The sequence below is a fragment of the Gambusia affinis genome, linkage group LG21 (assembly GCF_019740435.1).
Source record: "Gambusia affinis linkage group LG21, SWU_Gaff_1.0, whole genome shotgun sequence".
In the NCBI taxonomy this organism is placed as follows: domain Eukaryota; kingdom Metazoa; phylum Chordata; class Actinopteri; order Cyprinodontiformes; family Poeciliidae; genus Gambusia; species Gambusia affinis.
Genome location: NC_057888.1, coordinates 1,333,648 through 1,360,695, shown reverse-complemented (window position 1 = coordinate 1,360,695; position 27,048 = coordinate 1,333,648). Strand labels below are relative to the sequence as shown.

Below are 27,048 nucleotides of genomic sequence, written 5' to 3'. Positions count from 1 at the left end.
TTATTATTATTATTATTATTATAGTCACAGTTTTGCCATAAAAATATTCATAAGTGATGCTAAGTGGGCTAAAAGAAACAGATATTATTGTTTTTATATAAATAGATATAAACATTTTAAAATTGCTAAAAGTTTAAATGTGTGTATAAATGAGTTTTCTTCAGGTTCATTTGTGTGTTTTCTGCAGCGCTGTTTGCTGATGAGCTGCTGAAACAGGAGCAGGAGCAGGCGAGGCTCAACGAGGCCCGGAAGATCTCGGTGGTCAACGTGAACCCGACCAACATCCGGCCGCACAGCGACACGCCTGAGATCAGAAAATACAAGAAACGCTTCAACTCTGAGATCCTCTGCGCTGCGCTGTGGGGTGAGACGCCGGCGGACGCCGCGCAGGGACCGACATGCTTCTGCAGGAAATAAAAAGTTTTTTCTGCAGGAGTGAATCTGCTGGTGGGGACAGAAAACGGCCTAATGCTGCTGGACCGGAGCGGCCAGGGAAAAGTTTACAACCTGATTAACCGAAGACGCTTCCAGCAGATGGACGTCCTGGAGGGACTCAACGTCCTGGTCACCATCTCAGGTTCATCTGACGTTTAATGTTTGATGCCTAACTTCCTTAAAGGTTTCCGCCAACAAAAGCATTTAATTGGAATGCCAAGATTAAATGTGTTTATTTTATTCCTTAAAGGTGACATATTATGCTTCTTTGAACAGGTTATGATAGATCTATTGCCTATACAAAACATTTTCATAAAAAAATTATTCCTAAACTGGTCAGTGCTGCATACTTCAAGCTGTTTTAGGGTGTCTTGTCACTTTAAATCCACATAAACTGCTGCTGGCCACGCCCCCCAACTCAACATTTGGAATTGCACATGAAAATGGCTGCAAACAGATGCACAATTATACAACCAAATATCTTTGAAAAGCATTAGTAGAGCCTCCTACACAGCCAACAAGAAAGCAGCAAATAGATTCTGAATGGCAAGTCAAAAACAAACATTTGTGTTTTCCAGCAGCCATTGTACAGCAGTAAAACCAGCTGACCGAACATGCTGGAGGTCCGCTTGGGTTGCTAGGGAACGGGGTGGTTCGGCTGGGGTTGCTAGGTGAGAGGTCATGCCTGCTGATTTGTGACGTAACATTAGAAAAGATTTCGAAACGGCTTGTTTTCCAGACACCAAAGAATATAAGCTTATTGCTAAAAAACAACTGGGTGTTTTATTTTAAGTGGTTGGGTTGTTTTTAGAAACATCTGAGACCCAAATGGAAGTATAAAATTTATTAATTTTTCACAGTAGGTCCCCTTTAAAGGACTGCAGCAGTCAGATGGTTTTTAATCGACTGCTTTAGAGACTAACTGGTGAATTCATCAGGTCTTAACTCGCCCTCATCAGTCCCACCTGGGAAACACAACTGCTCTTGGTGTACAGTATAAATAAAACCTCAAAACATCTAAATTTCTAAATCTTTGGTGGATCTGCAGGTAAGTCGAAAATAAAGCTGTAATTTCTGATGTTGCAGGGAAGAAGAACAAGCTGCGAGTTTACTACCTGTCGTGGCTGAGGAACAGGATATTACACAACGACCCGGAGGTGGAGAAGAAGCAGGGCTGGATCACAGTGGGGGAGCTGGAGGGCTGCGTGCACTATAAAGTCGGTACGTTGTCAGCTTACAAACACAGTAAAAACTCAATCCCAACTAGATTTTCATTATATTTAAAATTAAACTTTCAAAAGAACCAGTTTATTATTTTCTTTTTGTCTAATGTGTTTTTTAAATCTTTGCCTGCAGTGAAATATGAGAGGATTAAATTCCTGGTGATCGCTCTGAAAAACTCAGTGGAAATCTACGCCTGGGCACCAAAACCTTACCATAAATTTATGGCCTTTAAGGTAATAACAGAAGCCTTGGTTTGTATTTGTGATGTAAAGACACAGAAATATTTGGTAAAATTCAGAAGTTTAGCTGCAGAAATAAACCAAGAGTGAACCATGTCCTGACTCACTCACTCTCCTCTCTTCCTGTCAGTCTTTCACCGACCTGCAACATCGCCCCCTGCTGGTGGATTTAACTGTGGAGGAGGGCCAAAGGTTAAAGGTCATCTATGGCTCCACTGTAGGTTTCCATGTGATTGATGTGGATTCTGGAAACCCTTATGACATCTACATCCCCTCACATGTAAGTAACAGAGATTGTGTGTGTGTGTGTGTGTGTGTGTGTGTGTGTGTGTGTGTGTGTGTGTGTGTGTGTGTGTGTGTACTCTGATATTTGTGTGATGTAGGGACAGATGTATTTACCTAAATTATAAGGACCTGTCCCCCAATCTTAACAGCTCCTTGCACAATTTTTTAATATTTTGAGATTTAATGTAAAAGCCCAACACAAGTAGTGGGAGGGAAGTTATACATTTGTTTTACTATATTCTGTAATAAAATAAACCTCAAGAAGTTAGCTTCAGAAGTCATCTAGTTAGTAAACACAGTTTATTGAGATGAATCAGCTGAATGTTGATGAAGTCATGAAATAATGTGTTTTATTGTGATAAAGTTGTGATCCAGCTGGTCTTCATCTGAATTTCTGCAGTTTTGCTTTACATTTTGATTGTGTTGATTTTTCAGGCTGGTAATCCCCAAACTCTTTTTCATGAGTCATAAGATAAGAAGACTCATAAGCTGAAGAAATGAACCAAAAGCCAACTTTAAGTTAGATTTGTTCACTTTAAAACCCCAAAGACAGCACTGTTTGTTATTTTAGCTCCGACACAATGATTATTATTAAGTTACTCTGTGAAAATTTGGCCTACAACTTACGAATGATGCATAATTTATGGATTAAGGACAAAAATGAACAAAAAACAGGAAACATCTGAAGACAGAGCCATTGATCAGCTGCTTGACTCGAGACTTTTGCACAGTCCTGCGACTTCAGTAAGTCAAAAACAGTGTCAGCAAGAACATAATGAGACAGTACAGCCAGTCGAGTCAGTGTCCTCCTCTAACCCTGGCGGTGTTTCAGTCAGAGATGGATGAGGAGAAGAGGGAGACGGTAACCATAGCAACCACCTCTCATCGCCTTTTGGCGCTTTTGAGTCACGCTGTGTCCGTTTCCATGGCGAGCCGCCTCTCTCTCCACCTCCCCCCGTCATCCTGTCTCTGCTGCCTGACAGATCCAGGGTCAGGTGACCCCGCACGCCATCGTGGTCCTGCCCAAGACGGACGGCATGGAGATGCTGCTGTGCTACGAGGACGAGGGCGTCTACGTCAACACCTACGGCCGAATCACCAAAGACGTGGTGCTGCAGTGGGGCGAGATGCCCACATCCGTCGGTATGTCACAGAGAGAAACACAGAGAGAAACACAGAGAGAAACACAGAGAGAAACACAGAGAGAAACAAACATGCTTCACGATTTATAATGAGCTGAAATCCTTCGTGTGTCGCTAACATAGAACCTGTTAGAGACACAGATTCTATCTAAAATACTGCCAGAGTTTATTTAACCTTTCCTCCTTAAAGCTGCAGTATGTAACTTTTTTACATATTTGTTGAATCTGTCATCATGTCATGACAGCATGGAATGAGACAGATAATCTGTGAAAAGATTAAACTCATCTCCCTCCTCCCAGTGCTCCCAGTGCTAACTGGAAACTTGATGATTTATATCTGAGGTTAGAAAAGTTTTAAACGTCCCATAGAACCTCAGGCTGGTTGTCCTGCTGAACCTCCAGCATCATTCTGGGTTTAGTTCCATACATCTTCACCTCTGACCTGCAGAAGAAACCCATCCCACAGCATGACGCTGCCTCCACCATGCTTCACAATGGGGCTGGGGTGTTTAGGTTGATGTGCAGGTTAGTTTCCTCCTCAAAAAGTGTTGCAAACAGAAGAAACAGAGATGTGTGTTAACCAAATGTTTTTAAGAATATTTCAGTTTGCAACAAAGAAATTAAAAATTGTAGATTTAGTTTTAAACACAAGGTGACATTTTCTAGATTTTCTCAGAAACGTCTGCTTTAGACGGCTTCAGGGAACAAGAGACGTTTTCTAACAGGAAGTCTCATTTGGAGCCGAACCTGCTCTTCTTCTGCAGAGTGGCGTCCTGACAGGGTGGTGTTATGATACAGACTCCACCCAAAGCTACCAAGTTGCTCCACATTCCTCAGGATTATAAATACCTTCCAGATGTTGCATCAGGCTTCTGGTTCTGACTGGACGGATTATTATTCTGCCAGAGCTGGAAGGGTTCAGTTAATGTCGTATTGATCAGTTACAGATATGAAACCTGATCAGTCCGATAGAGAGAAGCTCTGAAGGATTGTTTTGGGTTTCTCTCTCCATGTTGGTGTGTTTATGTACAATCTGCTGTCCTGCTGTCCCTGCAGCCTACATCCACTCCAACCAGATCATGGGCTGGGGGGAGAAGGCCATCGAGATCCGGTCCGTGGAGACGGGTCACCTCGACGGCGTTTTCATGCACAAACGAGCTCAACGCCTCAAGTTCTTGACAGAGAGAAACGACAAAGTGAGTCAGAAACCAGCTCAGATCTGCTCACATTTAGCATTATTTATATTCTAGCAAAACTTTTTTTAAAATCTGTAAATCAATAAATCAGTTAATTTGACTCTACATAGGTTGATTCTAACTATCTTCTACTTTTTGCTGTTCTTATGTAATACTTTGTTAGAACTTAAATTTAACTCTGAATAACTTAGCAGGAAATAATATTAATAATAACAATAATAATAATAATAATGATAATGATAACAGGTCACCTTTAAATGGTAAATTTCCTGAAGGTAAGTAGAAGTTTTCTGTCCAATCAAACGCTCAGAAACTCAAACTGGTTTCATGATGTTTGGTTTCTTTCTGCTGTCAGGTTTGAACGTTTTCCTCGGTCTCTGCAGGTTTTCTTCGCCTCGGTCCGCTCTGGAGGCAGCAGTCAGGTTTTCTTCATGACCCTGAACAGAAGCTCCATGATGAACTGGTAACCTGCCCCGCCCCCCGCTGGGAGCCACGCCCCTTCGCCGGAGGGACGAAGGAGGACGGTGTTTGTGCGTGTTTATATGTGTGTGTTTACTCATGGACGACAACAACAACAAGCTGCTGACTGGACTGCACATCTGGAGGAAGTGTTCAACCACAGCAGAGCGTCCCTGCATCCTCAGGCTGTAGGGGGCGCTGCAGGTCCTGTGGTTGGTGTGACCGCCTGCAGAGCGAAGGTGACCCTACAAGGTCGGCGCTTTGGCCTGTGGGCCGGACTGAGGGTGGATCTGGAGCCTTTAAGGACCTGACCAGTAGCCTTTGAGTGGGGAAGCTCTTTGTGTAGCACATCAGTGACTTTCATCCAGGGTGTTCACACTGCGAGTCCACAGGCCGGCCTGCTGCAGCGAAACCCCACGGCTGTAGTTTAGTGAGGAAGCAAAGTAGCATTAGACAAAACAAACACCTGATCATAAATGCACACAATTTTAAGATTGTTTTCGTCTCACGAAGCCAGGATGATTTATTATTTCTGTTTTATTAGATTTTGTCTGAATTGCTCACATGTGGGAACAGAAACACGGAGCCTGCTGGGAGAAAAAATCCTTTTTGTTTCACTTTTAGGAATAGAAATGCACAACTTTAAGAAGCAACAAACAAAACGCACCAGAATATGAAATGATTCGGATTCTGGGCGCTTCCTCATCAAATCTGACAATCTTAAAGGGACAGAACAGGAAACCTTTGACCCTAACACAAAAAGAACGTCACAACTTTTCACTGTTTCAGCGATTATATAAAACCTGCAGCAACTTTTCAATCTGAACTCTGTAAGAACACAAAATCTAGTTTCTACTGCAAATATCTTAGAAAACTTTAAATAATATAAAACCAACTTACAAGTCAATTTTCAGCAAGAAATATCGGCTTTTTAATTGATATAATACCTTAATAATCCAGTTCCACTGACAGATTATTTCACTTGTAACATTTTCCCCATGTTATAAATAAAATAATTTACCAATGAAACTAGAACTTTTCCATCAATATTAATGAATTTCTGGCTCCTATTTCATCCTGAAGAGTCACTTGAAGTTAGTTTGGTCTTATTTTCAGTTTATTAGGATATTTACACTAAAAACTCGACAAAATTACTTTGTAAGGTTTGAATGTGAATATAAAAACGAAGCACAGTTCACTGATGAAATGATCAACTTTTAATGCACATCTTCCAACACATCAGCTTGACGCTGCCGCGCTAAATTTAACGAGCTAAACTCAAAATACTGTCAGGCATCAGGTGGAACATCTGAGACTTTAAAACAGTTCGGCGACTTCCCAGCTTGAAAATCAAAACAATCAATAAATTAATAATCATAAAATATAAAACATGGAGTGTGACAAGTCCTGCTGGCTGCAAATAAACTATTTACTCTTTATTAGATCAAACATTTCATGATAGTTTCTGATTACATGAGACGTGATATATTATCACCTTTTATTGCTTGTTTTCCCTCTTGAAGCAAATTAAGTTTATTTCCAAAATAAAATTTTTGTTTCCAAAGACGTTGGACCTGAATAAAGTGAACAACTGATTTCTAACAGCTTTGCACAGTTTAAAGCACTGACATGTTGCATTAATGAGCCATATTTTTCTTATTAACCTCATTTTTAAATATGTTTTGTGTACATATATAAAAACACAACAAAATTAGCTGCCAAACAGTTAGAAATAATCCTCCCAAACAAGCTTTCTGTTTCTTTGAGTGGTTTTCTTGACTGTCTTAGTAAATATATCAGATTACGTTTCATGGTTTTTATTTCTTCATGATGCAACACAGAAACTAGTGAAAAAGCGTCAGTAGGAGGTGAAACACCCAGCGGCGCTCCGTCGCTCCTCTGAGATGCTCTGAGCTCACAGTGTGAACACTCGCTTTGAGTGATGCTGCTGGACGTCCGACGGCTCCCAGAAAATACCAATAATCCTTCAAACAAGCAACGACTGTCAGAGGGAGGGAGGAGAGACGTCACCCGTCGCTGCAGCAGCTGCTGCAGCTGTTTGGCTCCTGACAGGAGAAGGAAGCTTGTAGATATTGTACTTTTGCTGCAGCAGCAACACAATAACAGAAATCTTCTCGTCTTTTCTCACTGGAAGAACTCGTCCGTAGAATAGTTGCAAACTTCTGGAAGGTGTTATTTCTCCTGCCTTGTGTTAAAACCACGTTTTATTTTCTGTCTTTCTGCTTGTTCTCCACTTTTGTAAATACTCACACGGCTGTTTAAAAGCAGACAAAAACAAAAAGGGTTTTATGAGATTTGTTTTTATTTCATCCCTCCTTAAGTCATTATAACCTGGGACATTTTTCTGAACATTTCCAGGAACTAAATGAGTTTTATTTTGTTCATTCATGGCTGTTTATTTAGTTAGCATGAAGACATACATGTTGAAGCATCTTCACTTGTTGGTTTTACAATAGAAGATGGAGAAAACCCTGAAAAATGTTAGCATTTTGTGTTTTTTTGGTTGAATAACAGGATTGTACACTGGAGAATTATACATCTTGGTGACATTTATTATTAATTTAGGTATGTAAAAACCAAGCAGGTGCGTAGATTGTGACTGTAAACGCTGGGATCATGAGAGAAAACTGTTTCATCTTTTACTTTATTTCCGTTTAGTTGATGGAAAGTCTTAAAGGATGTGATGAACGCGGCGCAGACGCAGGTTGAGGCCAGCTGAGGCCTTTCAAATGTGCAGGACGTTAGAGTTGATCATCAACCTGTGAATAAAGAGCAGGAGGCAAAGAATCAATAGATTAAAAGATATTTATACTGTAATAATTTACATGATGATAATATCTTACTGATCATTTTAGAGGACATAAATAATGTTCACTTATCGAAGCTTAGTTGTCTTTCTACAAAATAGAGAACATAGCGAATACTGTAAGAATTTCTAAAAAAAATACAATGTTTTTATCGTGATATTATTTGTATTTCAATTTTTTGTATCAAGACTGTGAACGTGTGCGACTGTGTGTGAGTGTGCAGGTGTGTGCACGGGTGTGTGACATGCATGTGAGCGTATGTTTTCACCTCGCCTGAATCACTGGGATCAGTCAGAAGACGACCGCCGTCTGGCAACGCACATCTGTGATGTTTGGAAATCTACAATAAATGTCCTCTCCTTGTACAGCAGAAACCCAGAGCTGCTTCTCTTTCTTCACACAAACCTTCACTTCATGGATGTCAGAGTAACAACCTGCTAGGCCTGGATGATATGCTGGAAAAGTCTTTTGTATTGATAATTATTGATTTGTTTTACTGTTTTAAATATCTGAAAGACTTCCAAACTGGTGGAGTGACATTTCCTCTTTTATCCAGTTTTTACGTCTCACTGCTTTTTGTTTTTAAGCAGTCATGAGGAACGGTGGCAAAACCTGAAACTGCTGCTGCCCAAGTTACTCAACAGGTTGTTGCTAGGCAACCAAAGAGCGAGTGAGTTAGTTGATTCCACCAAACTAGCTTAGCTAGCCGTGAGAAGTTCAGCGGTTCAAGTTTTCCTTTTATCGACTAATCAAGTTTTTGGTTTTTAAAGATTAAATTTTTGGAAATTTATGGGTTTTTCCATCCATCCGCTCCTTTGGTTCCCATAGTTCAGAATGATGTCAGCGGCCATCTTGTTTGACCAGCACGTTTTTCAGCTTCTATTAATTTGGACTTTGAACTCAGGTTAACTCACTTATTTTTTACAAGAATATAGTGTTAATATTACCAGAAAAGGTCACCATATTAGGAGAATGAAGCAGTAATTTTATGAGAACTCCAACATGAAAAATAAAAAATAATTATCCACGTTTTTTCCTCATAATTTCAAGCCATTTACCTGGTAAAATCACATCTTTATTCTGCTAATATTACTGTTTTGTTCTAAGAATAAAACTGAAATTCTTGCAGTCAAACCTTAACACTCTGTTGTTCAACATACAGAAGAGATGATTGAAATAAAAGCCACTTTTTAAAAATATTTTCTGTCATTTGCAATATGTTGAACCATAAAATATTACACCAAACTGACCCATGGAAACGAGGTTTTAGTCCCATCGGACCAAAGCACACAGTTCCAGTTAAAGTCAAAGTTCAGCACTCAGTTTATTTATTTTTGTGATGGTAGGACTGAGAATGTTTTCCCCTGACATCAATCTCAACCAGTCAGTAAATAAATCATTTATAGTTGCTATCAGTGACACTAACATGACTCTAGTTTAGGTCTTTAGACATTTCCTAACTTACAAAGATTGTCAGCCACACTTGAATCTCTCGTTTTTTCTATTTTGAAGATGAACAAAGAGAAATGGCCATTTACCTCAGAAGTCAAAATCGCAATGCTGAAGAAGACATTGTTTCCAGTACGTCATAAACATCATTTTTAATATTTTTTACTACTTGTAGATGCAGTAACATTGATTTTAGATGCAGTCTTACACGCATGCCCTGTAAACTAAACATTTCAACCCGAGTTTACTTCAGGTCGAAATGTAAGGAGCGGCCATATTGAAACGCAAAGTTGGAATAAAAAATTTCTAACCGGGAAGTTGGAGTTTCCGAGTTTCGGCTACAAATGGAACGCACCACCTCTGTCATAATGTTTCTACCACTGAGAAACATGATGTAAATTAACTGCTAAATACATCCAAAAATAAAAATTAAAAACCAAAATATGTTTTTTACATTTGTTGCATATTAATTGTTAAGGATTCCAATAATTCTGCCACTGATGATTTTGTAAAACCAATTATCATTTAGCTGTAAACTTTAAAAAGACCATTTATAATTTTCCTTCCACTTTACAAGTATTTACTTATGTTGATTTATCACATAAATCCAAACATAGCAAAAGGAGAACTGACTGAGAACTGTCCGACCTTGTTGGTAATTTTCGCCTGTTTTTACTGACTAAATTATAGTTCATGTCCGTTCTGCATATGCCTACTTCTTACAAATTATATTGTTTACATTCCAAACGCTAGTCTACGCGTGTTCTGACTTACGTTCATTTTAGACCACTCTTTTTGGGTTGTTAGCTGTTTTTATCCGTGCCTGTAGGATCCTCAGGAACCACAGTGTATCGGTGAGCTGACGGGTTGCCAGTTCTCCTCAGACAGACTCGGTCTTTCCCCCTGCCTGAATCAGGATCCCCTCGAACATAGCTGGCAACCCTTTCTGCCTGCCCAAACACATAAACGCCCCCCTCTTCCCCGCTTCCTCCGCGGATGCTGCAGTCAAGTTGGCCGCGCATGCGCACTCTCGGTCCTCTTTTTGCTCGGAAGGTAAGTGCGGCATGGCGCGTGTTTCTTCCTTCAGGGAATAAACGGAAAACTTTATCTGTTTTTAGCTCACCTCAGAGTGGATTTAAAGGCAGGGAAATAGTTTCCTCCCGGTAAGCGCAGCCTTTGGAGTAGCTGCTTTGTTTTGCCGGTGGATTCCAGTCGGGCGGTGGGGCAGGGTGTGGGTGTCCGGGGCTGAATCAAAGGGACATGCGGCCTTCGGTGGCGAGGCGCTCGGTGTCATGTCGGCCGTGTTTTCCAGCCTGCCACACTGTCTTTTAGCGGCCAGGTGTTGTTCGTGGAGGTCATAATAAAAGATGAACCCCGAGCTGCCGTCGAACTTGAAATGTTTTGGAGTCTTTATTTTGCAGCTCACTGCGGTTAGCATTAGTAGCAGCTGTTAGCTTTGCGTTAGCTCACTTATTTAAATAACAGCCACTGTAACGAGTTACGTAGAGTTTGTTTTATTAGGTATTAAACGAAGTTTTTTATTCAACGATGAGACATAATTAACGATAGGGTTACTAAATGCATCGCATTTTGGTACAAGCCCCATCGTTATAAAATAACGGTATATGTCGGTGTTGTTACCAGAAGGCCAAGCTAGCGTGTGCTACTTTATTAAATTATCCCGTTAATCCCCTGGAGAGACTTGTTCCTAATTTGTCTCAAATTTATCCCTACATTTTTTACTCTGAAAAACAGATTTATGCTGCTGTAATTGATCCAGGCCCGTAAGAAGCAGCGGTGGATGACACAGCAGTTGAGCCTCGTGTTTAGCCAGTTAGCCAGTCCGAGCTTCCACGTTTCATGAACGCTGCGGATTTATCGCTGCTGTTTATTCAGACTTACTTCAGTCTGACTGGAAAAACAACTCGGATATTAAACATTTAGTCCTAAAAACAAATCTGCATTTCTGAACTGACGAGTTGGATTACTTAAAAAGGCCCGAAAATGTTGCAAAGGCAGCAACAAAAGCTAATTTAAAGCAAACTCTTTAAATAATGACTTAAAAATTTAGGAATGCGTAATTACATAATTACTAAACGTGACAGTAACTATTGTTTATAGTTTTAGAAAGTTGGCATAGATATTCAGGGTTTGTAAATAGTGGAGTATATCAGACTGAGTTTGAATGGATTCCCAGTTAATTCATTTAGGCGTTGTCTAGTTATTGCTGCTCTATGCAGTCTGAACCTGCTCTACTCAAATTGTCTATGCCAATTAAAAGAAAACGATAAGAATGAAGATGCATAAATACAAACTTTAATAAACTACTAATATACGAGTTGGTTTTATGACTGTTTTGGTAGAAATGTTCTTCATCGTATGTAAAATCAGAGTTTTATTAGAAAAAGCATCAGTACCTGAATTATTGCTGAAATTAGATAAAAGTTGAACCCACCTAAATACCTGAAGATATATTTGCATAAACAAAAATCAAACAGTTTTACATCAAATAGATATTTGACATAGATTGTGATCATGAATTAGTTTAGGTGCAGTATTTAGTTGTGGAGTTTATTCCTCCAGTTGATGAATATAAAAAGCCTCCAGACTGAAAGATTCTCTTCAAATATCCATCATGCGATTTTAAGGTGATGAAAACAAGCTAACAAATGTAAGAACATTAAATGGACACTTTGTATGATCAGATTATCTGGACTATAAATGAACTATAAAGATAGAATATTTGTGTTTACGGTTCAGACTTTCTTTATGGGAACATTGTCAGAGGTCGAGCCGTCCATGTTTGGTCGTTCTTCAGATTTATCGCTTTGCTAGAAATTATCTGGGAAATAATTTGAGTGATTTCACGGCCATTTCTGACTTCAATAAAACTATGAATATGTTAGTTGGTTTGCATCAATCTGTTTCTAATAGTTTCTGCTGCTTCGTTTATTAAACCTCAACTCATCCAGAGTGACCTGGTCATTATTTACCTGTCCAGGTGTTGATGACGTTTTGTTCCCTCTGTCCTCGCAGCGCCCCAGACCCATCGCACCATGGCAGATCCCGATCTTGACTTCACGACTGGTGAGTCTGGCGCCTCCGCCACCTACCCCATGCAGTGCTCCGCCCTGCGTAAGAACGGGTACGTGGTGCTGAAGGGACGTCCCTGCAAAATCGTGGAGATGTCCACCTCCAAGACCGGCAAACACGGACATGCCAAGGTACGCTTCTGGACCGCCGGGTTCCACCCAGTTCCTCCAAACTTTAATTATTAAAAGGTTAAAATCTGGGTGGGTTCTCTGTCATGGAGATTGGGACTATGATTTATTCATTTTACTTGGTTTTAAATTTTCTCCAGCTCTTTAATTTAAATGTCAGATCTTCTGTTTGTGGGGAACAGAAGCTGCTGTTTGCTGCCAGTTTTTACATCTTTGTTGGTTTTTTGGTGTTTCTGCAGGTCAACCTGGTTGGTATCGACATCTTTACCAACAAGAAGTATGAAGACATGTGCCCCTCCACCCACAACATGGATGTTCCCGCCATCAAGAGGACAGACTATCAGGTAACCAGGATGTTGGAGAAACTGAGACCAGAACCAGGAGATTCTGCTGGATCTAAATTTATAGTTTGTAAAGGAAAAAAGGATCAAATTAATTGAATCAAGTTCACATTTACAGTGTTGGTGAATTAATGCTCCAGTCTTGATGAACAAAAACTATTTCTGAAAGATACTCCTGAATTTATGGCAACTGTTAGTTTAGTTTTAAATACTAAAAGTAGAAAAAAAAATTCCTTAATGTTGGAAGTTTTTAGATTTTATTGCCTGATTTTTGCAGTTAATAGATCTGAAAGTGAGTTTTATTATGTAATATAAGCACATAATAAAACCAGAAGCTGATCATTTTTATCTGTTTGTCGCCTGTTTGAATTTTCTGCTGCAGCTGAAATTGAACTTGAGGTTTAAATTAATTTGAACATTTTCTCTGGGCTCCAGGATGAAAACATTTTCCTGCAGCTTTTCTGTTTCTGGACACTGAATATTTAAATTTTATCTCTAGAAGTTTTAGTCTCTCCATTCTGGATGTTTTTCTAATTTAACCCTCCTGTTATGGCGGCCGTGTTGTGGTGGTGTAGTGGACAGTGTGACCCATGTTTGGAGGCCTTTAGTCCTCAACGCAGGTTCGATTCCCGGACCAGATGATATTTGCTGTTTCCTGTCGGCCTCCCTTCATATTAGAGACACACAAACCTTCTGTTATGTTCTGGGTCAATTTGACCCGTTTTAAAGTATTTTTTTGCATAAAACTTTTTCTATTTCTTTTAAAAGCTGCACTCTACATATAAATTGAAAATTTATTCATTTTACACATTTGCACCCTCTGGGTTTATTTTATACATAGATACTGTTTGGGTCAATTTGACCCGGCAGTCAAGTTGAAAGGTAGAAAAAGATTAAAATAAATGTTTGTGCTAAATGTTTCCTTGCAGCTATGAACCATATTTCACACAAACAGAACAAGTCCACTTCCTCACTGTTCTCTTTACTCTCTAGTGAACTCTGATCCATCAGGTGTTCATACAACTTTTGACAGGAATCTTTTCTCTTCCTGTGGATAAACTTCACTCAGCAGATCTGGAGGAAAACAGAAATAATCTGCATGATGATTTTAATCAGCGGGTCAGTTTGACCCTGAACAGTTTGAGTGTCTCAACTTCAATTATAAAGATCAACCATTAAAAATAAATCTAAAAGTAATATAAAAAAATTACAAAAGATCAATTTTAAGGAAGTTATTGTTGTTGTTGTTTTTTTTTCCAGTGGACATAAAAATGTAAATTAAATTTCTTTTTATGTCTAAATTAGTAAGTTGTTGTTATTGATTCTAAATTTCTGAGAAATAAAAAAACATTATCGCACAAATATTGATTGAAATGGTTAGTATTGGAGTTAATAATCAGATACAAAAATGTTTTGGAGGAATTTGTTTTTGTTTCTAACATTATTAAACACTCCACAGGTCAAAACATTATTTCTGTAGCTCAGAAACAAACAGGAGGGTTAAAACTCCTGGTTTGGACTTTAGATCAGTTTAGTGACGCTTTATATGAAGACTAATAACTTAGAACAAAATAAGATTTTAATCCCAGGGATTATTTAACAGACCAACACAATCAGTTCATATGATGAGGTAAATCTGTTACAATAAAATGTACAACAGTGACGGACAGTCATGGAAAATAAACTCAGAATATAAATGTAGATAAAAACAAAATACTGGATAATGGCAAAAGTTATAATATTTACAAAATGTTCATGTTTCTTGATATAAACACACAATTATTAATATGATGTGATAAAAAGTGGCTCAGTGTTTAAAACAAAATAAAAACAGATTTAAAGATTCAAAACAATATTAAAATGATGCTAAATCAAATAAAAATGATTTTCTGTCACTTAGTCATCAGGCTAATGCTAGTTAGCCTGATGACACTAGTTTAACTAAACTGTGGCTACTGTTAGCCACAGTTTAGCATTTGTTAGCCTGAGCTGTTTGTTGTTATTGGGTTTGAGGATTCTGTATTCAGAACCTTGTCTGAATCGGATCAGAACCCGTTTGGTTCCCCTCACCGTCCTGCGCAGGACCTGATGGAGTTTCCTTCATCCAGAACCAGAATCCTTCAGGTTCTGACTGAAACTCTAATCTGTCTTTTCCAAACCCAATCTGTAAACGTGAAAACCTTTTAGAAATGTTTCCTGATGAAGTGAATTGTTTGCTTTCAGCTCGTTAACATCGCTGAAAGCTATATGTCCTTGATGAGCGACAACGGTGACATCAGAGAGGACCTGCGCGTCCCCGAGAGCGACATCGGCAAGGAAATTGAATCAAAGTTCGAGGCGGGTGAAGAATTCATGGTGAGTTTCTGTTTGTGGCGCCGTGACGGGCGGCCCGGTGTCGGGTTTCAGATGATTGACTCGGACACGTTGCTCTGGCTGCCTGCAGGTCACCGTGATTTCTGCCATGGGGGAGGAATGTGCTGTCGCTACCAAGGTCTTGGCCAGCAAATAGGGAGATGGACTTTGCTGCCCAGGCAACAAGCACCACCCACAACCAGTCTCCTGCATCCTCATTGGTTCTGTCACCAAAGCGTCGGCCTTCACAGACAACCTCAAATCATTCTGTTGTAATTTCTCTCATCAATGATCTTTTTGCCCCCCTCTCCCTCGCCTCCTCTCCCCACCCTGGTTTCTCCTTTCCGTTGCTGTTGGGAATGTTCCACTGCAGCTCGCTGCGTGGTCCTCTGCCTGATGACTGAGTTTTTGTTTGGTAACAATCTACTTTATATAAAAACAACTTAAAAAAATCCCAATCAGTTGCTCATTCCTGCTTATTTTTGCCTTCAAAGTGTTGGTTTCGCCACTCACATTCCTGAATGTTTAAAAGAAACTTTGGGGTTCAGCTTTTGTATGATTATTTTTTATATTCTTTAGATTAAATAAAGCGGATCTGGAGGGGAGGGCTGCTCCCATCTTCAGGGTGGTTAGCGCTTCAGAGTCCCACCCAGCATGTAAAGAGAAAAGTTTTCCCACCCCAGTCAGGAACTTCAGCAACTTCCCCCTCGGTGTCTGTTTCTCGTCTGTAGGAGTTTGAGGGCCGCGGCGGTCCGGAGCGCTCGTACTTCTGGTCCAAATTCTCGATCCGATGTAACCATCCCCCTTCGCTCCCCCATTACAAAAAGTGTTATTCTTTGATTTCAGAGGCGTGAGTGGAGCGGTGTGGGCCTCCCACAGGGGAGGCGCTTTGCAGTGAGAAGTGTTTCCTTTGGTTTTCTTTTTGAGGGACTTTATTCGGGTTTGGAGGGTGGTTCAGTTGCAAACTTTCTGTTCACTCGAGGCCTTTTGTCACCTGACTGAAGAAGGCAAAATAAAACAATGATACAAATGGACAAAAACTGCAAAACGCTGTCTGCTTTCTGTCTCCTGGCGGGTTTTGTTTTGTGGGCAGAAGAGAAATGCATCGCGGTGTCGGACCAGTTCTGTTTGTGCGATTTATAACTTGTGCTTTAAAGCTGCAGAGATTGTTTCTGCAGCTGGAAGCTTAGGAAAGTGTTAGCATCAGTATCCTAGCCTCTATAAAACTGCTCATGATGCTGCAGGAATGTGCAAATGACTCCATTCAATAAATGAGAAAATCAATTCAACTTTTTGTAATTCTGTTCAAAATGTCAAACTTGTGATTTTGATTGTGGTAAATAATTAATGAGAACCAAAACTAACTTCTCTAAATATTTAGATTGTTTTCTGTCCACTAAACTTTCCAATTACTTTTATAAACATTGCTGAGTTTTAAATGTAGAATCTTGCATAAGTTCTGTGTTAAAGCCAACAGCTTTTATTAATGGAAAGTTTAGTGCAAGGAAAAAGTGCACAACCACCATCGAGGCAGAGTTTGGGGGAGATGAAGTTGGAAGAATCTTAACTGAATTTAAAAACGATTCAGTCCAAGTTTTATTTTTTTTATTTCAGATTAATAAAAATGATGCTGATTTTTTTTTTTTTTTTTTTTCCTGGAAGATGAGAACAAAATCTAAACTGCTTGAGGTCAAAGGTGAAGTTTCCACAGTTCGATCTGCTGAACATCTGAGGAGCATCAAGTCCAAAGTCGGTTTGATTTTCCATCGATTTGGTTCCGGTCGTCTGCCTAAAGGAGCCAATAAATGTATTGATTACCGTGTGATCAGCGCCGAACTGATCGGACCTGAACTGGAACATCGGCTGATTCAAACGGAGCCGCCGCAAGTAACTACACTTAAAAACAGAAGTTTGAGTATTTTGATTTAATTGGTAAAAGTGATGTAATTAGGTGAATATAATTATGTGCAAAATCTATTAATATAAAATTCAAGCAAAGGAAACATTTCTAAACATATTTCAGTGTAACGTATCTTAGCGATGATGTTTGCAGTATTTAAATATCTGAGCTGCTTTAATAGAAAATAAAACAAAGATTGTGCGCAAACAAGAAGTCTCACTTTGACAAATTCTCTGTTAAAACAATTTGAGATCAAATAAGTAAAATTTGGTACTTTTGATATGTAGTAAAACTAAAGTACTTTTTTTGTCAGCTACTCAAATAAATGTAATTAGTTAATTAATTATCCTGAGAGCAGCTAATTATATTCTCATTTATTTGGACGTGCTGGAAAAAAGGGTTCATCTTAACAATAAATAAATAGGAATAACTCATGTCTGTCTGTCTGTCTGTCTGTTTGTCTGTCTGCAGAGTCATTATGATGATTAACATGTCATAAAATTATATTTACAGTTTTTACAGATTTTTTTTAAGTCTTGGATGATATTTTCAAAGAATTCCTCTTCATTTTTTATTTTTTGTTTTTTGCATCTTTGATACAATAGCCGTGTTTCTGCAGCCATCTTAACACTTTAATGTCTGAATTTATGTACAATAAATGTATTATGTTCTTGTTCCCAATCACAGATCATCCATCATTAGTATAAACTTAAGTATGATGCTAATTAGCACCACTAGGCACTTAAGGAATAAGATAGCCTGCTCACAGTCTGATGGTTATTTTATTGATGCTGTTGTTACTCAAACATAACTTTGAAATTGAGTCAATATATATTTACTTCAAATAAAGCTGAATACTGAAATATTCCTCTAGTGTCCTAGAAGCTTTTATCCTCCTTACATGTACATGTTTTTATAAATGGTTCTTCATTCATTTTTCTTGTTATATATAACCTGAAATAATCTTTTGATTTGAAGTTTCATAATTCCACAAAATTAAATGCACAGAATTCAATATTTCTAGAATTATTATCACCCCGCAGCCCTGATTTTGAAATCAGGACTCCGGAGAGCTGAGTGGTTGAAATAAAACCAGACTTGTGTTATTTCCTCAAATGCAGGTCCTGTGAGTTACTTTGAGTTCCCGTTTTAGACGTTTTTTCTTCTTCTTCTTCTTCTCCTCCTGTGTTGTAGTATTTGAAGCCATGGCAGAAACACCCAGCATGCAGATGAATCACTCCTTTCTGCTCACTGGAAAAATGAATGCATGCTTCTTTTTTTCTTTAGTTTTTCCAGCTCTTCCCTTTCAGGGTGAAGTTACGGTTTCTGTGACTCATGCACAAGGCTGATTTCCTCTGCAGGCTCGGAGACGTGTGGCGGCCGAATGAATGGAGCTGAAAGAGGCGGCGGGCGGGTCAATGATTGAACAGGCTCAGCGGGTTTATTATCAGGCCAGGTTTGGCAACAACTGACCTTTGGACCTACAAGGGAAAACAACTTTTACCCTGCAGTGACCAAACTTTCCTCTTTTATGGAGAAAAATCCTGACAGCTGCTGTTCCTAAGTTAAAATTTATGTTATTTAATTATCAAAACATCTGCTACATTATTAGCAAAGATGGGTAGAAATTATACTCTGGAGTAACAATGTGTTAAAATGCATCACTAAGAAATACCTCCAGTAAGACTACAAAAGTATTTTGTTAAAAGGCTACTTAAATACTAACTGATTGTCACATGGAGAAAATATTTTATGTGCAAATTCTTGAATTTTAAAGACTAAAATGTGGGGAAAATTATATAAATAAGTAACATAAGTACAAAATAGCAAATTCAGAAAGAAAAAAAAACACTTTTCTAATTAGTTTTATTCCACAATAAACTTAATAATAATTAAAGCAGGCAATGTATGTTAGCACAGGGTAAAGTATGTCAACTGAGGATATATATTACTGACTATACTGTATGTTCTTTATCTCCAAATAGCACAAAGGGTTTTGCAAATAGAAAATAATATCAGAAAAATGAAGCTCGTTGAAATGAAAGACTTTTCATTTCAACATAAACTGTAGTTTGTATCTGGATTTGGTTTATATTTTATTAAAATATGTTTGTTCTTTATTTGATAAAGCTACAAAAATGATCAAGTAATTGTAAAAATCATGTTGTAGTAAAATTACTCAAAAATTATTTTTTTCCACAAAATTACTCAAGTAAATGTAGCTACGTGCTAGACCTGATTTCACACGTATCCTATTATTTTTGGCAGATGTGGCATTGACCGTATTTGGAAAAGGCGTTTCGAGCCGGGCATCCTACGTCCGTTTGCGTCACATCCGTTTCTTCCTTTTCCCGTTCGGTCTCAACATGGCGCCGGTGAGTCCGGTTCGCTCCTCTTCCATTTAGCGAAATAAATGTGATTTTAATCGTTTGTCTCTTTACGTAAAACATACATAGATTATTAGTGTTACAGTAAGCTCTGTGATTTTAATTGTTTTTATGAATAAGGAGTGTAGAAAAAGGGCAGAGTTAGCGTTAGCCTGTACACGTGTTCCAGTGTGTCTGCCGGTAGACCAGACTCCGTAGAAAAAATATTGGAGTTTCTTTATGAAGGATTTTATCCATTCAGATGAGTTTTTAACGTTCTTTGTTTTGGTTGACAGGTAGCTCGTTGCCTTGTAATCATTTCGGCTTATTCATCGTAGTCTTTTTGCTACTAACCAGTTTAGGATTTAAAAATGTTTACAAAACATTTTTATTTCTGTATAGCTTATACTGTATTGGAGTGAATATTGTACTGTAGTTGTGGGCTGACCCAGTACAAATATTAAACGGTCCAAGTTGGACCTTAAGGGGGAAATTACAGCGTTTGTGAATTCAGCATATAATAAAATAAACTTACACCTACACAGTATATTATTTATGTACCTAAATCAATAAGCTGAAACCTTTACATTTGCTGACCAAAATGTATGTATTGTTGTTCAGTTCAGGCTGAATTACTGCTATAAGTTTGTTTGTTCTTTCAGCAAATGGCCTCTTTTAGTCTCTACACTCTTAATTTTTTACTTAAGTAATAAATTACTATTATTAATCATTAATCTGATTAATGGTTTGAGTCCTACTTTGTATCATCAATAATACTTTGAAGTCATTAATGCAATCAGAGAAAATGTAACTTGTTTCATTTCTGAGTTAAAACACACAACAAGCTGCAAATTATTAAATGTAGAATAACATTAATAGCATGATTGTTGTTTTGGGTATTTAAAGTTTAGTCTATAGCAGCATGTGATGGCCGACTGCAGTCCTTCATCATCCAAAGTATTCACAGTAACCGTTACTTTACAGTTCCTTCTATACTTTAATGATAATTTTTCACAGTAAGAGGTGATTTCAGAGAACTCGTGTGACGGTTTGGATTGGATAAAGTGAGGTCTGGGCTGTGACTCATGGAGGCAACGTTGCTGCTTTGTGCTGCAGATCAAACAGAGAAGAGTTGCTGCAGGCAAGAAGTCCAGAAAGGCCCCATCCTGGAAGTTCACCCTGGACCTGACCCACCCAGTGGAGGACGGCATCCTGGACTCCGCAAACTTTGTAAGTCCCTTAGATGAGACCTCTACAGCCGTCACGGTTCCCATAGCAACATTAAATTGACTGGTTTGGCTAGCAGCTAATGTTGCTTGTGGACTAGGGTTCCCTTCCCTAGCGCATTATTGTGCTCTGTGTGACAGGAAACGTTCCTGAAGGAGCGGATCAAGGTGAACGGGAAGACGGGGAACCTGGGGAACATCGTCCAGGTCGGCCGCATGAAGAACAAGATCAACGTAACGTCTGAGAAACAGTTCTCCAAGAGGTGAGCGAGGCCTGCTGATGCTGTGTAAGATGACGTTAACAGAAGAACTGACCCGTCGTTTCTCTGGCAGGTACTTGAAGTACCTGACCAAGAAGTACCTGAAGAAGAACAACCTGCGGGACTGGCTGAGGGTGGTGGCGTCCGACAAGGAGACGTACGAGCTGCGCTACTTCCAGATCAGCCAGGATGATGAAGAGTCTGAGGCAGATGAGTGAAGAGCTGCAGGGGAGCCATGCAGATTTCTGTGTGCAGGAGAATAAAAGTGGAGAAGAAAATAAGTCGTTTTATGTGTTTTGTCATCTAAACACAAATACAATATTCTCTAAAAACAGCTAGAGAATGAAATGAATCCAACACACCCAGAAAAACTCCAGAGATGCATTAAGAAGCGACAGAAGGAAAAACGCAAAGTAACAGATGCATATAAATCTGATGACGCAACATGCAGAACAGACCTGAAAATATTATCTAAAGACGTAAATTAATACGAAACAACTGGAGGTGATTGAAAAAAACGTTTATTTCCCATTATTTTTATGTTTTATGAACCGTTTTTATGTTCTTAAAACATAAAAACGTTTCTGAAAGAAGATTCACAGAACTGTGTCGCAAAGAGACTGAATGTAAAGTTCAAGATTTGTAAAGTTGCAGAGAAATAAAATAGGAATATTTTTGGTTTATTTAGCCTGTCATAGAGAAAACCATTTGGGAAATGATTTTTCAAAGTCATGTTTTCACCATATTATTCATACATTTTTATGTCAGAGATCCAAACTAAATATTTAATTAGAAAGATAAATACTAAATGCTTAATTAAATATTTACTCTAACTAAATGTTTAATTTTGAACTAAATATTTATTTTCTAAACTGGAAATTTATTTTCTCTGCAAAATATTTAGCTAGTAACTAAATATTTAGTTAGTAATAAAATATTTCTAGCTAAATATTTAGGTCACCTAGCATGCAAATTAGCTGCAAAAGCGGAAGTAGCATATCAAAACTAAAGCTGGGTTTTAAGGATATAAACTCCGCTGCTGGCCGGTCTGAATCGTTGCTTATATAATGTTTTTTTCCTCGTTTATTCCCTGTAATGTGTTGATTGAAAAGGACGTGTTGTAACGGCTACACACACATGTATTCATGAAGTTACAGCAACAGTTTCTGGATCGGTCACAACAGAACACTTCCGGTTCATGTTCATTCTCTTAAATTGCTTTAGAGCGGCCATCGAAGATGAAAACTTCCTGTTTATTCATTCGTAACAAAAATAACAAAATTATTTACTGTTAGCGCCTACATAGAGTGAATCGAACATGAACCGGAAGTCATCTGGCTTGACCGCTGTTGCTATGGAAACATGAATAAATGTCGCCGCTAAAACAGTACGTCCTGTTTTCAGTTAACACGTTGGCCAAATCAATAGTAAAATAATCGATTATATATATATATAATAAAAACATTACTTGAGCGATGACTGTAACAATTCAGTTCCGCCAGCTGTGGAGTCTAATAAAAGGTCTGCAAAACCCAGCATTTATTTTGATGTTCCACTTCCGTTTATCAGTAAGCTAGTTTGCGTCTGAGCTAAATATGTAGTTACGAGCTAGAAATTTAGCTAGGAACCTAAATATTTAGTTTGACAATTAACTCTTTTTTTTTCTTAACAGGCAAAAATAAACCTGTGTAAGTTACTGTGTAACTTTACAAACGGCTGCAACAATCTAATCTGTGTGGTTCTCTGAAATCATGATGAGTCTGTGCTAATCACGTCCTCAACATTCTGAGTTTCCCACAGATTTAGTAGCTTTTGGTTGTTTCAAAGATCAAACTAACTTACCCAGATCAGATCTGGGGCCGTGGTTTACTGAACCATGACTGGAAAACATGAAGACCTTAAAACTAAACCCACCACCACATGTAGATGTAATCACATGAGACTTAAAAAAAATTCTGTATTTTAGATTACAAAACTCACAATTTATTGTCATAATGAAGAGAAAACATTCCACATGTCTCTGTAATCAAGTCGTTTTATTGAAGAATGCCAAAGTAGACATAAAACAGCATAATTTCCAAGTTGATTTTTCATATTTTCTTTGGATCACAATAAGGAAAGCAGAATCAAGTCCAATTCACTTCAATTCCAAATGATTTAAACAACATTTGTTCTGCAGAACAGTGGAAGAGAAACCAGAATATAAAATACATCAGTACAAATATTAAAGCCATTAGAGCCCAGACAAGTTTAGACTTTTAAATATTTCTGTATCATAATAATGAAAGAAAACATCAGCAGAACACAGAGAGCCACATTTAAACCAGCAAAGAACCGAACAGCAGAGACATCAGAACCATGAACCCGGATCAACCATCAGACAGAGGAGAGGAAATCTAGGTGGGTTTTCTGAACTCTGCAGAGCTTCCTAAACCAATCCCAACCCCAGCGTGAAGCGGCCGAGTGAATCTGGTCTGGACTCTGTGGATCAGAGTCATGGTTTCTGAGACGCTGTAGAAGGACAGAAGACCTGCTCTGTGGTCCAGATACACTCCCAGTCTGGAGGAAACTGGACCTGAGATGGAGGTCCAGATGCTTTTGTGAACAAATTCAAGACCTTTTTGTTGACAATCTAATGCCCAAGATTTGTCATTGCGTCCAAATCTACATTCAAGCTCACCTCCTGCTCTGCTGACGTTCTTGTATGCGACAGCAACACAAACCGACCCGGCCCACTTCACCTCCCAGTAACAACGTCCAGTTAGACTCTCTCTGCTCAGAACCTGAGAATAATTAGTGAATCTGTCTGGATGACTAGAATAAAGCTGAGGTTGATTCATCCTCGTCACCTTCCTGTTCCCCTCTGACAGGCCCAGCTGTATGTGTGCTGTGTTTGGATCCAGAGTGATTTCACATGAATATTTTAAGAATCCAGCCCTTGTCGTTGGTTCTGATAGTAGAACATCCACCTCAGTGACCATCAGTGAGATGTTTGTCCATGAGTCTCTCAGGACGTCCTGTAGTTTCTCTCTGAGCTGTGACACAGCTGCTGTCACGTCCTCAAAGCGTCTCAGAGGACGGATGTTGATGCTGGATGAGTGTGTCGACTCACTGAGTGCTGGCAGTGAGGGGTAGTTGAGGAGAAACTGGTTGTGATCCTCTGTGTGTGAGAGCTGCTCCAGCTCAGCGTCTTTCCTCTTCAGCTCAGTGATCTCCTGCTCCAGCTTCTCCTGAACATCTTTGACTCGACTCACTTCAGTTTTCTGCTGGGATCTGATCTGCTGCTTCACATCAGAGCTTCTTTTCTGGAGGAGACGGATCAGCTCAGTGAAGATCTTCTCACTGTCCTCCACTGTTTTATCAGCAGAGTGATTGATGGCCTCCACCTCCTGTTGAAGCAGCTTCACATCTTTCTCTTTGTCCTGGATTATCTGCCAGATTTTTCCTCGTCTCTCCTGGAGTTTTTTCTGCCTCTCCTTCCTTTCTGCTGCAGCTGAGACTGTCTCATGGCCTTTATGTTCATCCATAGTGCAGAGGTAACAGATACACTTCTGATCAGTGCAGCAGTAGATCTCCAACAACTTATCATGCTTGGAGCAGACATTCTCCTGGAGGTTCTTGGACGGCTCCACCAGCTTGTGTTTCTTAAATGCAGCTGAATCATAATGAGGCTGCAGGTGATTCTCACAGTAGGAGGCCAGACAGACTAAACAGGACTTACTGGCTTTCAGTTTTTTTCCAGTGCAGGAATCACAGGCCACGTCTTCAGGTCCAGCATAGCGGGAATCAGTAGGAGCAGCTTGGTGTTCGGTCTTCTGTAGTTGCTCCACTAAAGCTGCAAACATTGTGTTTTTCTTCAAGACAGGCCTTGGCATGAACGTCTCCCTGCACTGAGGGCAGCTGTGGATTCTCCTCTGACCCTCTTCATCCCAGTGGGTTTTGATACACCTCATGCAGTAGCTGTGTCCACAGGGAATCGTCACCGGATCGTTCAGTAGATCCAGACAGATTGAACAGGAGAAAGTTTCTCTGTCCAGCTGATTCTGCTCCATTTCTGCTCTCAGTCACAGTGATTGTGTGAGTTTCGATTCAGCTTTCAACTTCAGCAGATCTTGGCTCCACCCAGCATCAGGGTGCGTTTCAGAACAGGAAGAAGAGGAATATCAAGTTTAACTGTCATCACATTTCTTTGTTCAAAACAACTGACTTATCTAAACTTAGAAATCTAAAATGTAATCAGTTCACTGAAAGCATCTGCAGCTGGTGTGACTCTGCAATGCTGTGACAGCCTCAGAAAGAACAATGTTCATTTTACTCAAACAGAAACTTATGAAGAGTAAAATCAGAGAGGCTGGTTGTAGACCAAATTTACCACAGAGTCCAGTGTAGTCCGTGTTTGTTTATGGAGAAAACAAAGAATTAAATTCAAACAGAGAAATATTTCATCATTTAATAATGTCAACCAAAGAGCTTCTTGTGTCTCCAGAGATTCAGGTTGTAGATCCATATATATATATATATATATATATATATATATATATATATATATATATATATATATATATATATATATATATATATATATATATATATATATAAAATTTATTTGTCATTTTTATTTATTTTAGCGTCACGTCTCTGTCCCTGCTGTCCTTCATCCTTCATCCTCAGGACTGACTGAAACTCAACAGACAGGCAGAAAAAAACTCCTTATTTTATCTGGATAGATTCATTACTGGCAGACGGAGGGCGGATGTTACCGCTGGTGAACTCTGAGGGAAGGTGGCGCTGTTGGAGCTGCTGCCATCCTGGACCGCCGTTATAGACCAGCAGCTCCAGAATAGAAACAACCAAACTGAACATAAAAATGAGCTTTTATTAAAATTCAACTTTAATGATAAACGTGTGTTTTAAGGTAATCCATTATGAAGAAGTTAGGGTTATGTTCTATACAAAACATGTTCATTATGAGTTTAATGAAAATCATTAGATAATGACAATTTAGTCTGATCAGTTCTGCATATTTTGAGCTCCTGTCAGAATCCAAGTTCTGTCACTTTAAATCCTAATAGGCTGCTGTTGGCCACGCCCACAAGTCAATGTTTACACACATGAAAATGGCTGCAAACTGGGTCGGTTTTCACTCCTTATGATGAAGTCAACAGTTTCTTTGAAACTCCATCATTTATCTGCAAATGGAAACCAAAAGCAGCCAGATGGTCAGTAATCAGATAAAACTCTAACAGCGAACAAATAAAAAACGAGGAAAGTCTCAGCAGGGTGAATATTTAAACTGACAACAGATGTTCAGTTTTTCCACCAATAAAACAATGTCATGATAGCAGCTCACCGCGGCTGCGCAATGTCCGTCTCTAGGCAACCGTGACGTTCAGCGTCGGTCCGCAGCGTTCTGGGGTCCTTTAGCTCCCGCCAGAATGTAGCTGACCTTAATATTTCCTGTTTTATTTTGGCCATTATTGTTGAACTTGGTGTTGATGTGTGTATGATAGGCGTTTCTATCGGACAGTTATGTATCGGTTTAATACGAGACACACATTTAAAGGCCAACATTTAACGGACACTCCGTATTTTACGGGACGGGTGGCAACTTGATTCAGGGCTGCTGAGATACAGTTTTAGGGTGCTAAAGCTAAAGCTAAAGCTCCCCTAATACTGGGCTAGAATCGCCACTGGTGGGAAATGTTCTGGGAAATGTCCAGGCTCCCGAAACTTGCTGTAACCTGAGGTAGGGGAGCATGTAGATATTAAACAGGAGGGCCCAAAGATTGAGCCTTGTGGATCCCCACATGTGATTCAGTCTGCTCTGTTGACACAAAGAAGTTCCTGTTTGTGACTGGAACCACTGTGGTTTTTCACTTTCATGTGGAACAGCAGGGCCGGCTCAGAGCTAAATAAAAACTGAATAATAACTGAGAACCATAATAAAAACGACGCCTCTCTGTTGGGCTTTCTAAGGTCTGAGAAAGTTTGCAGTAAAAACAAAGCGATGATGCAGCTTCATCAGGAACATGAAGGATATTAAACTTTTGATCAGTTTAAAGGTTTCAGGAGCTCTTCAGTCCGGCTTCATTTGGACGTTGTGGTGGACTCGTGTCTTCTGTTGT

At 39.2% G+C, this 27,048-nt stretch overlaps 4 protein-coding genes across 14 annotated transcripts in view; 3 read left to right on the top strand and 1 right to left on the bottom strand.

The window, feature by feature from the left end:
* Positions 1 to 8,182, top strand: part of tnikb (TRAF2 and NCK interacting kinase b) — a 47,955-nt gene extending 39,773 nt beyond the window's left edge. For all 10 annotated transcript variants that reach the window (XM_044104969.1, XM_044104973.1, XM_044104974.1 and 7 more), the window contains 8 exons: positions 188 to 364; positions 434 to 577; positions 1,522 to 1,656; positions 1,792 to 1,892; positions 2,029 to 2,178; positions 3,167 to 3,326; positions 4,382 to 4,521; positions 4,905 to 8,182. In XM_044104969.1, coding sequence (XP_043960904.1) covers positions 188 to 364; positions 434 to 577; positions 1,522 to 1,656; positions 1,792 to 1,892; positions 2,029 to 2,178; positions 3,167 to 3,326; positions 4,382 to 4,521; positions 4,905 to 4,988 — 1,091 coding nt within the window. In that variant the 3' untranslated portion in view covers positions 4,989 to 8,182. The remainder of the gene's footprint in view (positions 1 to 187; positions 365 to 433; positions 578 to 1,521; positions 1,657 to 1,791; positions 1,893 to 2,028; positions 2,179 to 3,166; positions 3,327 to 4,381; positions 4,522 to 4,904) is intronic.
* Positions 8,183 to 10,201: 2,019 nt separating this feature from the next.
* eif5a (eukaryotic translation initiation factor 5A) lies at positions 10,202 to 16,460 on the top strand. Of its 2 annotated transcripts, none has more exons than XM_044105202.1 (5): positions 10,202 to 10,310; positions 12,294 to 12,481; positions 12,718 to 12,822; positions 15,043 to 15,174; positions 15,263 to 16,460. In XM_044105202.1, exons 2-5 carry the CDS (start codon positions 12,314 to 12,316, stop codon positions 15,326 to 15,328), a joined length of 471 nt encoding a protein of 156 aa, XP_043961137.1. In that variant the 5' UTR covers positions 10,202 to 10,310; positions 12,294 to 12,313; the 3' UTR covers positions 15,329 to 16,460. The 2 variants fall into 2 exon arrangements, with proteins under 2 accessions (XP_043961137.1, XP_043961138.1); XM_044105203.1 differs by having other exon boundaries at positions 10,307 to 10,420.
* Positions 16,461 to 18,459: 1,999 nt separating this feature from the next.
* On the top strand, positions 18,460 to 21,204 carry rpl22l1 (ribosomal protein L22-like 1). Its single transcript, XM_044105510.1, has 5 exons — positions 18,460 to 18,527; positions 19,305 to 19,446; positions 20,554 to 20,667; positions 20,805 to 20,926; positions 20,997 to 21,204. Exons 1-5 carry the CDS (start codon positions 18,460 to 18,462, stop codon positions 21,139 to 21,141), a joined length of 591 nt encoding a protein of 196 aa, XP_043961445.1. The 3' UTR covers positions 21,142 to 21,204.
* Positions 21,205 to 22,782: 1,578 nt separating this feature from the next.
* LOC122824417 (tripartite motif-containing protein 16-like) lies at positions 22,783 to 25,003 on the bottom strand. Its single transcript, XM_044105091.1, has one exon. It carries the CDS (start codon positions 24,973 to 24,975, stop codon positions 23,320 to 23,322), a length of 1,656 nt encoding a protein of 551 aa, XP_043961026.1. The 5' UTR covers positions 24,976 to 25,003; the 3' UTR covers positions 22,783 to 23,319.
* Positions 25,004 to 27,048: the final 2,045 nt, after the last annotated feature.

What these genes read in the sequence shown, in the direction of transcription:
- eif5a (XM_044105202.1), top strand. Translation starts at nt 12,314, where the DNA reads ATGGCAGATCCCGATCTTGACTTCACGACTGGTGAGTCTGGCGCCTCC. An exon ending in GCAAACACGGACATGCCAAG is followed by an intron (nt 12,482 to 12,717) that starts GTACGCTTCTGG and finishes GTGTTTCTGCAG; the next exon opens with GTCAACCTGGTTGGTATCGA. An exon ending in AGGCGGGTGAAGAATTCATG is followed by an intron (nt 15,175 to 15,262) that starts GTGAGTTTCTGT and finishes GGCTGCCTGCAG; the next exon opens with GTCACCGTGATTTCTGCCAT.
- rpl22l1 (XM_044105510.1), top strand. Translation starts at nt 18,460, where the DNA reads ATGGAGCTGAAAGAGGCGGCGGGCGGGTCAATGATTGAACAGGCTCAG. An exon ending in TCCTGGACTCCGCAAACTTT is followed by an intron (nt 20,668 to 20,804) that starts GTAAGTCCCTTA and finishes TCTGTGTGACAG; the next exon opens with GAAACGTTCCTGAAGGAGCG. An exon ending in GAGAAACAGTTCTCCAAGAG is followed by an intron (nt 20,927 to 20,996) that starts GTGAGCGAGGCC and finishes TTTCTCTGGCAG; the next exon opens with GTACTTGAAGTACCTGACCA.
- LOC122824417 (XM_044105091.1), bottom strand. Translation starts at nt 24,975, where the DNA reads ATGGAGCAGAATCAGCTGGACAGAGAAACTTTCTCCTGTTCAATCTGT.